Source organism: Mangifera indica, chromosome 4 (assembly GCF_011075055.1).
Source record: "Mangifera indica cultivar Alphonso chromosome 4, CATAS_Mindica_2.1, whole genome shotgun sequence".
Lineage (NCBI taxonomy): Eukaryota > Viridiplantae > Streptophyta > Magnoliopsida > Sapindales > Anacardiaceae > Mangifera > Mangifera indica.
In genome coordinates, this window is record NC_058140.1 from 9861399 (window position 1) to 9875147 (window position 13749).

Below are 13749 nucleotides of genomic sequence, written 5' to 3' on the forward strand. Positions count from 1 at the left end.
ATCTGTGCCAGTGAACGGAGTTATGATTAAACAAACACGACCAACCAATCAGGAATTTCTCCGATCACTTATTAGGGCTTTGAATTTTATTTCTGTGCGTTTGTTCTCAATATTTGTGGACTCTGACCTCACAATTCAGATAATCAACTAACCGTCGCCCCCTTCCTTACTTCTACACTGGTACGTTGCCTTGACAAGTGTTCACTTTACTCTCAATTTAAGCAATGATTTAGGGTTTACTTTCTCGCAATTTTACCCAATTTTCGTCTCTGTGCATATACAGAAGAGGTTTGTCACTAAATTTTGTGATAATTCCCGAAAGAATTGGTTTTCACTTAACTGTTTATGTTTATATGCTTCTGAATGTTTGTTCGGTGCTCTTCTTGTGTATGTCTGATTGGACAAGCTTGTTCACAAAATTAACTTTTTGCGTGTGGTATTTTTGCAATTTATTGTGTGGATGGATTAAAACGACTGTTGCTTAAGTATCTAATATTTACCCAGTTATTAATTTGCCATTATAATGTTTGTTTCAATGTGTTTTATTGATTAGGAGATATATCTCTGAGTGTCTTAGTATAAATTTCAAACAAATGCTCTTCACTTAGCACTGAATACTTACGGATGTTATTGATTTTCACATAAATATAGGCGGGTTTTGTTGTAATGGACGAACAAGCTGTCCTGTCGGACGGAACTGATCATGAAGAGGTGAGATTTCAGGTTTGCTTTCTTGTATTAATTGTCATGCATTTATTGAACAAAGGACAAATGATGATTATGGATAATGAGCAAAATGCGTTGAAGATGTTTGGTCTATTAAGGTTATACAAATGCATTGTGCTCCATAGCCAAAAGCATCACGGTTTTTTACTACTAAATACTAATAAACTGAAGGCTAGAATCTGTTTGGTTCTGTACTGTTAAAGCTGCTGAACTGTTCATTTGATTTACTACTTGTAGTAGTGACTAATTTGTTGATTATGTAATCATTAAGGATGAAAGCTCTACTTGTGGTAGCACTGTTGGAACTGAAGATGTTGACTTTACTAGTGCCTTTACCACTGACATGGTATGTAACTTATAAGAGGTATTTGGTTTAGGTAATGTTTTATTATCAAAATAGGGAGGTTACCTTGAAGATAGAGTATTTAGAAGATTATTGAGTATGAATAATTACTACGTTTAATAAAATTTGATAAAAATAGTTAAGTATAAATAATTATTGCATCTGATTAAAGGTAATAAAAGAACATTAGTAAATTATTTTACTTAAATGTTTTTAGATATAATTATTTTTAAATATTTTTTATATTATTTATTATATTAATTAAAAATAAATTTAGTTTTGTCTTAAAAAATTAATAAATTATAATATAATTATAATAAAATCAAGATTACTTCGATAATCTTTTAATACCTAAGGTAAAGGTGGTAATCAGACTACCACCTATATTACTTGCCACATTATCATTGGTAGTAGAATATTACCGTAATCTTTTATTACTAACAAACCAAACAAGATAATGTAAGGAATAAAAAATAGATTACCAAAGTAATCTTTAAAACCCCATAACCAAACGGCCCTATAGTGGTTTTTTTTTTTTTTTTTTTGTGGTTTGGAAGTTCATTAGTTGGTTTTTGACATGTACTTATTGTAACTGTAGGTTTTCAATAGTAGAGAAGAACTAATTGATTGGGTAAGAGATGTTGGAAAGAGAAATGGTCTGATTATTGTGATTAAAAATTCTGATGTTGGTGGAGATGGTAGGAGACCAAGAATTAGTTTTGCTTGCGAAAGGAGTGGTACCTATAGACGTAAGTATCAGAAGGGTGAACAACCAAAACGGCCTAAGACAGTTGGAACAAAGAAGTGTGGCTGTGCATTTGAATTGAAGGGGCTTAAATTAGCAACCGATGATGATTGGATGTTAAAAGTGATTTGTGGGGTACATAACCATCCTATTACACAACATCTTGAGGGTGAGGGGCACTCATATGCTGGTAGACTTACAGAACAAGAGGCCAATATATTGGTTGATATGTCAAAGAACAACATTAGCCCAAAAGAGATATTATATACGTTGAAGCAAAGAGATATGCATAATGTATCCACAATAAAAGCAATTTACAATGCAAGACATAAATTTAAAGTTGTAGAACAAGTTGGACAATTCCATATGCAACAACTCATGACTAAATTGATGGAGCATAATTATATTCAGTGGCATCGAAATGATGAGGATGAATGCATTAAGGACTTATTTTGGGCACATCCTTTTGCAATTGGATTGCTACGAACTTTTCCAAGTGTGCTAATTGTGGATTGCACATACAAGACTAATATGTATCCCTTTTCATTGTTGGAGATAGTAGGTATAACATCAACTGAGTTGACATTTTTAGTTGCTTTTGCGTATCTTGAGTCTGAGAGAGAGGATAACTACACATGGGCTTTGCAGAGATTAAGAAGTATGATGGAAGATAATTCGTTGCCAAGTGTCATCGTGACAGATACGGATTTGGCCTTAATGAATTCCGTTCAGGAAGTGTTTCCAAGAGCAAATAATTTTCTCTGTAGATGGCATATATCAAGGCATGTCTCAACTATTTGCAAGAAGTTATTTGAGACTAAAGAGAGGTGGGAAGCCTTCATTTGCAGCTGGAATGTATTGGTACTTTCTGTCACTGAACAAGAGTATATGCAACACTTGAGTGCTATGGAGAGTGATTTCTGTAGATATCCTCAAGCACTTGATTATCTAAAGCAGACATGGTTGGTTAGGTACAAGGAGAAGTTTGTTGCAGCTTGGACAGACTTGATTATGCATTTTGGAATTATGACTACAAATAGGTAAACTTGAATGTGTACAAAAGTCACATTTAGTCTTACTTTTGTTTCAATAACTGATTGCTGTGCAATTTTGTTATATTAGAGCAGAGACTACACATGCAAAATTGAAGAGGCTGCTGGGAGTACCCCAAGGTGATTTTGAGACATTTTGGACAAAGGTGCATGCTTTGTTGGAACTACAACACATTGAAATTAAAGCTTCATTTGAGAGGAGCTTGACTATTGTGCAGCATAATTTCAAAGATCCCATTTTTGAGGATATAAGGGGGTCTGTCTCGTTAAATGCAATGAACATTATACTTGGTGAATTCAAAAGAGCTGAATCCATTGGTTTAGATGTCTCTGCATGTGGATGTGTATTTCGATGTACACATGGTTTGCCATGTGCTCATGAGATAGCAAGGTACAAACAGGAAAATAAACCTATTCCTCTATTTTCAGTAGATCCCCACTGGAAGAAATTAGACTATGTGCCGATTACCCTGGATACTACGCTGGAGTTGAGTTTTACTGCTGAGATAGAGATGTTTGTCAGGCGTTTCAAAGAGACTGATGGTCCTGGTAAGCTATACCTATTGAAGAAATTGAGGGAGTTAACAAATCCTGCAACAACTTCAAATTCAGCAGCAACTCTGCGTGTTGAGCATGAGGTTAAAACTAAGACACAAGGGCAGCCCTCTTTAAAGGTTGATACATCTGCTCAGGATCCTTCAGAATATGAATATGCATTGTCTACGCTGGATAGTGATTCAGCACAGGTTAGGACTTCAAGTACATCTTCTGTGGAACTGAAAGGGAGGCAAAAAGAGCAGGCAGATTGGGCACAGTCAATGCAGCCTATATCATTTATTAATTCATTTCCAGTTGGATTGAGACCCTACATACATGATGTTCAAGATGTTATCGCTGATGGTCATTGCGGTTTCCGAGTTGTAGCTGATTTGATGGGTATGGGTGAGGATAATTGGGCTCAGGTAAGGAGGGACTTGGTGGATGAATTGCAGTCTCACAATGATGATTACGCCCAACTATATGGTGATACTGATAGAGTGCAGAAGCTCATATGTTCATTGTCATGTTTTCAGAGCAATCCAGGGAAAGACCACTGGATGACCATGCCTGACACTGGGCATGTAATTGCTTCTAGGTATAATATTGTTGTGTTGCATATATCTCAGCAGCAGTGCTTTACATTTCTCCCACTCAGATCTGTGCCTTTGCCACGCACTTCCCATAAAATTATCGCTATTGGATTTGTAAATGCATGTCATTTCGTGAAGGTATTTATCTTAGAATTAAGTGAAACTGAAGTATTTTCTAACCATGAGTATGCCATAATTATTTTATTTGAGAACTGACTTTGCCTGTGCTTTATGCAGGTCATTATGCATCCAGGTTCACCCATGCCACCTATAGCATCTGATTGGTTTAAATATCGTAATCCTTGTGCACAAGGATGGGAAGCACCATATAAAGCTCATATCAGAGTTTTCAAGGCCCTGGTTACAGATGATTTCTAAACCTGATTTATGTTTTCCTGTTGGAGTAGATGCACAGCCAAAAATTTTGCTCTCCTATGCTATCTTGTTAGATCATTACACCCTCAGGACTAGACTATTAGTTCTTATATACGGTTGTCTTGTTGCAGCTACTTCTCAACAATGAAATTGGGGTATTTCCTATATTTTGCTATACCCAAGCATATAAGCAATCATATATTGAGATTTCCTGTTTAAATTGATGTTATTAATTTAAATATAATGCATATATTAATAAGCACATACAAAAATTCTTTCGGAATGGGAAATCTTTGTATTTGACTCTAATTTGGTTCAGTGGATGACCAAGATTACTTCCAATCATGTTGCTGACGTTTGGTTTGGTAAAACTCTATATTAATGTCAGATTCTATGTACCTAGCAGCACTGACATGGTTTTCTTTTGATATATCATCAAATCTGGACCAGAAAACACTACTCTCAAATTTCCACCTCACAGAAATATCAAGCTGTCTGGATATGGCACACAACCTATCTAGATTTCTCTTTGGGACAAATTAATTTGATGAATTTGAAATAGTGGCAATTTTGAGAAGAAACTCTTAATTAAAGATAATTAAAGCATTATGCCACCTCCCATGTAATTTTTATACTTGCATTCTCAATGCATAGGCAGAAAGCTACATAGGTCATTACGGACTGAGAAGATTTGTCATGCTGAAAGGATTGATTTGGGGATATGAGTTTAAGTTATCATTTTCTTTGAATTTTGCATGAAAAGAAAAAGGATCAAATATCTGTACATTTAGTCTAAAGAAATAGTCCTAGCTTTGAGAAAAAAACAGTAGCTATAGTTGTCTTGCAATCAAATGGAGGGGAAACAAATCTGCAATGGGTAGAGAAGTTACTAATTCAAGTTAACTGTTCACATTTTTTACTTTCCATAAGAACTATAGGAATATGAGGTTTATCAACTTGATTCTTGCTCAAGTAATGACTTAAATTGCTTTTCTAATATTATGTTACATTCAATAGCTTCTTTACTCCTTCATCTTTTTCGTCTTTTTGTTATTTGTTTTGCTTATGCATAAAAGTTATATGCTTTTGGTTGGGTAAAGCTGCTCAAAGGTAACTGGACTGTATGCTCAAAAAAAAGGTGTAACCATGCTTAATTTTATCCAAGTTTCTTTTTAGAAAAGTATCCAGCCCTTGTTCTTTCTGTTTGTCCATTCTCCTAAAAGTTTGTTAGGAAGACTTCTACTGATCACTAACACTGGGACTGAGATTCTTGTCAGTGACAAAACTCAGGTATTACTTGTTCCTCCCGATCAATTTCAATATTGAAGCTAACCATTGAAGTAGTATGTAACTATTTTTTGTTGGCAGTACTGATCGCTTTTCATAACAAAAAGAACTGGGTTTGAGTGATCCGTTGTGTTGAAATTTCTGGATGCTCCTTTCAAAGGAAAAGCAGGAGTGAAAACAAAAATTCAGCTAGATACACCATGTTCAGAATTGCATCTTGATGAAGAAGCTCTTCTATTCTGTATGACCAGCAAGAAGAAAATCGATATGTACATCCGATTGCCTCTTATAGTCTAAATATTTGTTCCTGCTTTGCGTTGAACAAGATATTTTTGAAGATAAAACTGACGGATAGTAATTTTTTGTGCAAACCATGTTGTGGTGTCTATGCAAGGAAGCCTTGTTGTTTTTTGGTTATTTTGTTGTAGATGTATCAGTGGTTAGGTTACTTGTATTGTAAAGTTACATTCATGTATGTGCAGTTGTATTGCCACAATTTTCTGCCATTGATAAAATTGATTTGATGATGTGCATGTAATGGCAAAATGTCTGCAATTCAGTAGTGCTGTTGCATTCAGTTTTAATCTTAATAAGGCTTGGCTATTGTGTAAATATATTTAATTTGCATTTAGATGCAGCAAATTATTATAATTTAAAATACATGATTAATTATATAAATGATATATTATCATATAAATTATAAAAATTTTATTTTATTCGTTAATAAATTTATTTAATTGTGTATTTAAAATATTATATATATAATTTTATTAATTTAAATAATATAAAGGGAAATTATATTGAATACCCTTTTTACCCCTCTATTAAGCAAAAATATCCATTTTTTCTATTCTTTAGTAAAAATGTTCAATTTTCCTATTCTTTAGTAAAAATGTCCAATTTTCCTATTCCTAAACAAAAATGCGCTAAACTTTTTTTAAAATATCAAAATTACTCTTCACCACATCTATATAAACTCTTTCACTCACTCTTATTACACACACTTTTCATACCACTCAAACACTCACTTTCACTCTTATTTTTACTCAATATCAATTAGTATGGGTTTGTTCGGATGAAAAAAGTTTGTATTTCTGAATTCGAATTGAAAAAAATAAATTCGTGAAAAAAATATATTTATACGAATCTTAACTCAAAACATAATTTTATTTGTTAAATCTAGTTTGTATGTTATGTAAAAGCGGTATTTGAATATTAGATAATAATATAGAAGTTAAATGAAATGTTAAAAAATATGGAGGGCATTTAATATTACACAATATATAAAGGATTTAAATAACATATTAAAAATAGATAGGTATATTTTGATACAAAACAACATACAAGGGTGTTAAATGAAGTGTTAGATAATTATGGGGGGTCAAATAAAATGTTATAAAAATATGATCGGTATTTTGATATTAAACATTGTAAGAGCATTATAAATGAAATGTTAGGTAATTATAGGAGGTAAAATGAAATATAAAAAAATATGGGGGTAGTTTGATATTACATAATACATGAAGGATTTAAATAATATGTTAAGAATGGATAAATGTATTTTAATATAAGACAACATAAAAAGATGTTAAATTAAAGGTTAGCTAATTATAAGAGGTTAAATGAAATGTTAGGAAAAATATGAGGGTATTTTGATATTACATAATATATGAAAAATTTAAATAATATGTTAAAAATAAATAGTTATATTTTGATAATAAGGAACATACGAGGATATTAAATGAAATAATAGATAAGTATGAGGGGCTAAATAAAATGTTAAAAAATATGGGGTTATTTTGATATTAAATATTGTAAGAACGTTTTAAATGAAATATTAAGAATAGATAGATACATTTTGATACAAGATAATATACAAGAGTGTTAAATAAAATGTTAGATAATTATAGGGGGTTACATAAAAGATTAGAAAAACATATAGGGTATTTTAATATTAAACATTGTTAAAACGTTTTAAATAGAATGTTAAGAATAAATAAATGCATTTTGATACAAGATAACATACAAGAATGTTAGATAAAATGTTAGATAATTATAGAGGGTTAAATGAAATATTAGAAAAATATAGAGAATATTTTGATATTAAACATTATAAAAACATTTTAAATGGAATGTTAAGAATAGATAGATACATTTTGATACAAGATAATATACAAGGGTGTTAGATAAATTTTAAATAATTATAAGACGTTAAATAAAATATTAAAAAAATATGAGAGATATTTTGATATTAATAATTGTAAGACAATTTTAAATAGTTATTACAGATTTTTTGTTATAAATGAATAATTTTTTTCCAAAAATTTGTCATTGCAAGTTAATAATTAAAATGGATGGTTATACATCGGTTCGTTACTAGGGAGAATGAATTCAAGGTGATGACAATATAATGAAATATGTTAGAGGATCCAAACAATTGATTAAAATTCTTTATGGAACAACATTTGAGAGATTTATTCAACTTTTGAATTAGTTTTGCTGTCTTAATCCAATGAAAAACTATCTTCAACTATCAATAAAGTCAAGAAAATTTGAGCTCGACTGCCTTGTACAGATCCAAAATGATAAAGATGTCTAAGATCTTATTGATATGTCTCAATATTACATGAGTGTATTCCTATTTTTGTTACATGTATCCCCATTGAAGGACAAGCGGAAGAAGATGAAGAAGAAATTAATGGAGTAAAAAAAAAATATATGATTTGGAAAACTTGATTGATTTCAGTAATGACCCATTGTCATTGCAAACTCATTGGCTCATGGAGAGAGAGATAGGGTTCCCAACTAGGGTAACTTTGATGAAAATGATATATCTGATATTCCTTCTGAAGAGGTAGAGCCAAATATATGCCACCTGTTATTGAGGGTATAAGCAATTTACAACTTGAAAATCCTATTTTAGGTAGTGGAAATTATTCTGGGCCATTTTTTGACAATGTCCCCATTGATTCGTTTAGGTGGCTTCTTGATTTTCCTCTACAACCATCAACATCATCAGGTGATACAAGATCGATCCGAGAGAAGAATGATGTAAAACTTGGTGATATTTTCCATAATAAAGTACAATTGAAAATTGTTGTGAAGCAATTTGCCCTACTAAAAGGATTTCAATTCATGGTCAATAAGTCTGACAGGGGGCGATGAGATATTAAGTGCAAGGCTAAAAATTGTTAGTGGTATATACATTCAAGCAAATCCAAAGTCAGTGAAGTGTTTCAAATCAACCAAATGAATCCAACCCACACATGTTCAATTGATCAAATAATGTCAAACCACTGACAAGCTGAAGTCTGAGCTTTAGGTCAATTAATGAGGTCAAAGTTTGTGTTGATTGATAAAATTTATCGGCCCCTGCATTGTAAAAAAAAGCCAATTTTCCCCCACCCATGGTTTTCACAACATCAGCCAACTGTTTCATGTAAAATTTTCATAAGGCCTCCCATGGACTACCCCCTATGCCCCGGTCCCTAGAAGTTTGAAAAAACTAACTTTCCCCCCAACAAACGGTCGATCTCTCCTGCTCGTGGGAGAATTCATTCGCTCTGTGAGATCCACTGTTCCCACAGACAGAGCGCCGATCTCTTCTAACCCATTTTCAGACCAAAAAATCATCGTTTATGCCTCTAATTTTAACACAAATCAAATCTACATAACGTATAACACAAAACCCCTCAAGAAATTCAACAAAAACAACCAAAAATCAAAACATTTTATGTATTGTTCAAAATCGAAACCCTAAAGTATTAAACCTCAAAATCTCTCTCAAATCTTAATAATATGAACAATAACTTGATTCAAACAAGAGTAGAGAAGATGTACTAACCTTCTTTATCATTTTCGGTCGTCAAAAAATACGAAAATCTCTTTGCCCATGGAATGCCTATGGGTTGACCGTGGGAAAGGAAAATTTCTTTGAATTTGCACAGTGAAACCATGGGAAAATAACGTGGAAAATAAGAAAATTTCTTGATTTATATATAAGGGTAGTCTGGTCATTTCACAAAAAATGTATTTTTGCTTAAACCTGATTGTTTTGGGTAATTTCGTTTAGACCTCCTTAATTTTGGTCATTTAATATAATTTCTCTAATATAAAATATAATTATAGTTTAATTAATTAATTAATTTTTTTAGAAAACTATGCTTAAAAAATATTACAGTCACTGTCTAATCTGACGGCACGTATTTTGCTTGCACAAGGAACCACATCTAAACGAGCACATGATAAGATTTCCTGATTGAATATTCAAAAGACTGAAATCAAGGAATCCAACCTGTGAAACACTTATTTTTTACTTGTATAACTGTATAACTCAATCATCTGATAACTAAGCCTGTCCAAATTACTCTAGAAGCCAATTCAAGAATGGAGAAACCGCAAGACCATGAGAATGAAAATGGAGATACTGTGATTCCAGATGGTTCAATTTGTGGGTATGATTCTCTTCACACCCTTCTTAGCGCCAATCTCAAACCCCATCTCTTCAAGGTATTCTTTCTCATATATCTTTGTGTAGATTTTGATTTTATGACTTCGTTTTTATGATAAACTTGGTGGAAAAAGGATGTTATTAGTTTCTTGCCTCTGGTGGAACTGGGTTTTTGTTCTTTTTTTGATCTAGTATTTTATGAATGGTTAGTTCAGTTAAAAGGTAGATTGAAATAGGCCTGAATTTTTTCATTAGATTCCTTCTGTTTGTTCTACTGAACAAGAGAAGTTTTAATTACTTAATAAGATGATTGAATTACTGTTTCGCGGTGACTTTGAATCATTTTCAAGTGTTCAAATAGACAATTGAATAATTTTATATTTTGACTTGAAAATTTGCGATGATAGTATTGGTATTTTTGCAGGAAGTTCACCGTTTGCTTTTTGGTCTAAACTGTGGGAAGGCACTTAAACAGATTGATCTCCCAAAATCGGCTAAAGCAATCTCGTCTGAACATGATTTTGATCTGAAGGTTGGGATTTGACCTTTTTATTTATAATTTCGGTTCTTATAATAAAAGTAGATTATCACTTGACTTGGAAGAACAAGTGTGAGACAGTAATCACAAAACGAAAATCTTAATTGGCTATGAATGAGTTTTGAGTTCGTATGGTATGTTGGACATCACAGGAGAGTATGAACAAAGATCAGTTAATATTCTCGACCCTTTTTGAAATAATACCAGAAACTGGTGTTTACTCTCTCTTTTACTGTAACTGGCCATAGCTGTTGAATCTTATCAAATTTTCCTGCTTCAGGTCTCCTAAAGAAATCTCTAAAGCTTCCTCTCTTTTTGTGTCAAAATGGTGAGCTATTAATTTCTTTGACTTAAATCATTTTAAATTCATTTCAGGCTTTTTCCTTTGAAGCTGACAAGGAATTACTAAGAGAACCTCGAGTAGTTAGGGTGGGTCTAATCCAAAACTCTATTGCTCTTCCAACAACTGCCCACTTTCTGGACCAGAAGAGGGCTCTTTTTCAGAAAATAAAACTAATCATTGACACTGCTGGCACTTCAGGAGTCAAGATATTGTGCTTGCAAGTACGTGTTATGAAGTTTAATCATTTTGATCAATTTATTTTCCTTTATTTTCTGAAATTAAATAACACTTTTCATGTAATGTTAATCTAGGAAGCATGGATGATGCCATTTGCCTTTTGCACTCGAGAGAAGAGGTGGTGTGAATTTGCTGAGCCCATTGATGGGGAATCAATGCAATTTCTGCAGGAACTTGCTCGGAAATATAACATGGTAATCATCAGTCCAATCCTTGAGAGGGATGTTAACCATGGGGACACTATCTGGAACACTGCTGTTATTATTGGCAATAATGGCAACATCATTGGCAAGCACCGAAAGGTAATGCAGTAATTCAACCGATGGTAGTTCTATGTCTTTCTTCAGGAATTCTTTGTTTAATGAAATGTTATTTGACAGAACCACATTCCTAGAGTTGGGGACTTCAATGAGAGCACATACTATATGGAAGGAAATACTGGGCATCCTGTGTTTGAGACTGCTTATGGAAAGATTGCTGTCAACATTTGTTATGGGAGGCATCATCCATTGAATTGGTTAGCTTTTGGCTTGAATGGTGCAGAAATTGTTTTCAACCCTTCCGCAACGGTCGGGGAACTCAGTGAACCAATGTGGCCCATTGAGGTGATCTGTTTTCCCAATTGTCTTATTCTTGAATTCATTTAGTAGTCTTTGCATAAGTTTTTCCTAGTTTTGTTGTGGTCGACGGAAAATTGTGCCATATTCTTTGCATAGATGTGGAAGTCCTTCATTTGACGGTCCATCTACAGTATATTTCTCATGTAAAATAATGTGATTTATCTTATTATTGCACATGCTTAATTATCTAATGCTACTTGATCCTGAATGCACAAAAGACTAGACGGTTTTCTAGTAGATTGGTGCTTGATTCAGAATATGGATAAATGGTCATTTGTTGTTACAGTTGAAAATTTTACAGAATTTTCATTATATGCTTAGTTAAATTGTACCTGGCAATTCAAATGACATGTTGCTGATGGATTTACAGGCCCGCAATGCTGCAATAGCAAATAGTTATTTTGTTGGGTCAATAAACCGTGTTGGGACTGAGACCTTCCCTAATGCCTTTACTTCGGGTGATGGAAAGCCACAACACAATGATTTTGGACATTTCTATGGATCAAGTCATTTTTCAGCACCAGATGCTTCATGCACACCATCTCTTTCCCGTTACAAGGATGGCTTGATGATTGCAGACATGGATTTGAACCTCTGCAGGCAGCTGAAAGACAAATGGTGTTTCCCAATGACTGCTCGATATGAATTATACGCAGAGATGCTAGCCAAATATCTAAAGCCAGACTTCAAGCCTCAAATCATATCTGACCCCTTGTTACATAAGAAGGCTTCCTAAGTTGCAGGTAAATCTCAATGTAAAAAAATTGTATTCAATAAAATTCTGGCTAGATGGTCAGTGTAGAAACAAGTCTCTGGGTATCTTCTTGTGTAATTATTTAAAATATTGTTAATTATCCTAAAATCTTATGATAGAAGGGATAAATGATGATAAACCATACAAATTGAACCTTCCAATATTTATTAATACATAAATAGGTATATAGATAATGTGTCATTATGTAAATGAGTATTATTTTATTTTTAATTTAAAAATTTTCAATTATACGAGGATATATACTTATTTATATACTAAAAAATATGGGCATATAGTTTGATTGTTTTGTATTACTTGTTAAAATTGTCAAAAATTGGGATTCACTTCAAAACAAAACATGATATTGTTAAAGCAATTAATCTCAACAATCAAGCAAGCAATCAAGATTATCAATTAACAATCAACCCCAACAATCAAGATCATCACTAATAAACCAATCAATCTTATCGATCAAACAGTCAATTAAGATCACTAATCAAGCAATCAATTTTTCTTTTTTCCTTTTTACACCTCATCGTATATAGTATAAATACTGGTCTTTTGTGTATGAATCAATATATTTGAAATTATTTTTTTTCTATTCCATTTTTATGGTTTCAGAGCCACTCACTATGGCTTTGATAGACTTTAAAAGGTCTTTAGAGCCCATTACAGGTTTGTTGATGGTTGTGTTTTTCTGCCAACCACCGCGATAGACTACTACCTTCTTGAGTGCCGATCACCAAAACTGTTAAAAAAGGAAAAATGCAACCTTCACTGGGTTTCAACCTTTTCTAATGGTAGATTTACCTTAACACTGTCGAGTTATCTATTTTTTTTTCCTAATTATATTGAATTAATAAAATTGAGATTTATTTCAAATCAAAACATGATGTTGTTAAGTCACCTTCTTGTGGTTAAAATTTGACTGTTGGGGTATGAATTTCTTAGGACCTTTTCCACCATTATTTGGATTTTCGTACATATTAGTTGCAATAGACTATATTTCCAAATGAGTAGAGCCTATACCATGTCGAACAAATGATCATAAAACAATGATTAATTAAAGTTTTGAAAGAAAATATTTTTAAGTCAACTTAAAATTCCTTGAGACATGATAATTGCTGGGGATACATTTTCTTAATAAGT

At 32.6% G+C, this 13749-nt stretch overlaps 2 protein-coding genes across 4 annotated transcripts; both read left to right on the forward strand.

Annotated features, from left to right (window-relative positions):
• Positions 1 to 32: 32 nt before the first annotated feature.
• On the forward strand, positions 33 to 4591 carry LOC123214484 (PKS-NRPS hybrid synthetase cheA-like). Of its 3 annotated transcripts, none has more exons than XM_044634273.1 (6): positions 33 to 180; positions 652 to 711; positions 998 to 1072; positions 1668 to 2854; positions 2937 to 4001; positions 4234 to 4591. In XM_044634273.1, exons 2-6 carry the CDS (start codon positions 667 to 669, stop codon positions 4268 to 4270), a joined length of 2409 nt encoding a protein of 802 aa, XP_044490208.1. In that variant the 5' UTR covers positions 33 to 180; positions 652 to 666; the 3' UTR covers positions 4271 to 4591. The 3 variants fall into 3 exon arrangements, with proteins under 3 accessions (XP_044490208.1, XP_044490206.1, XP_044490207.1); XM_044634271.1 differs by having other exon boundaries at positions 38 to 180; positions 2937 to 4134; XM_044634272.1 differs by lacking the exon at positions 998 to 1072 and having other exon boundaries at positions 38 to 180; positions 2937 to 4134.
• Positions 4592 to 9946: 5355 nt separating this feature from the next.
• Positions 9947 to 12761, forward strand: LOC123212763 (beta-ureidopropionase). The gene is made up of 6 exons (XM_044631949.1): positions 9947 to 10167; positions 10533 to 10640; positions 11022 to 11210; positions 11301 to 11528; positions 11607 to 11831; positions 12217 to 12761. Exons 1-6 carry the CDS (start codon positions 10045 to 10047, stop codon positions 12580 to 12582), a joined length of 1239 nt encoding a protein of 412 aa, XP_044487884.1. The 5' UTR covers positions 9947 to 10044; the 3' UTR covers positions 12583 to 12761.
• The last annotated feature ends 988 nt before the right edge of the window (positions 12762 to 13749 follow it).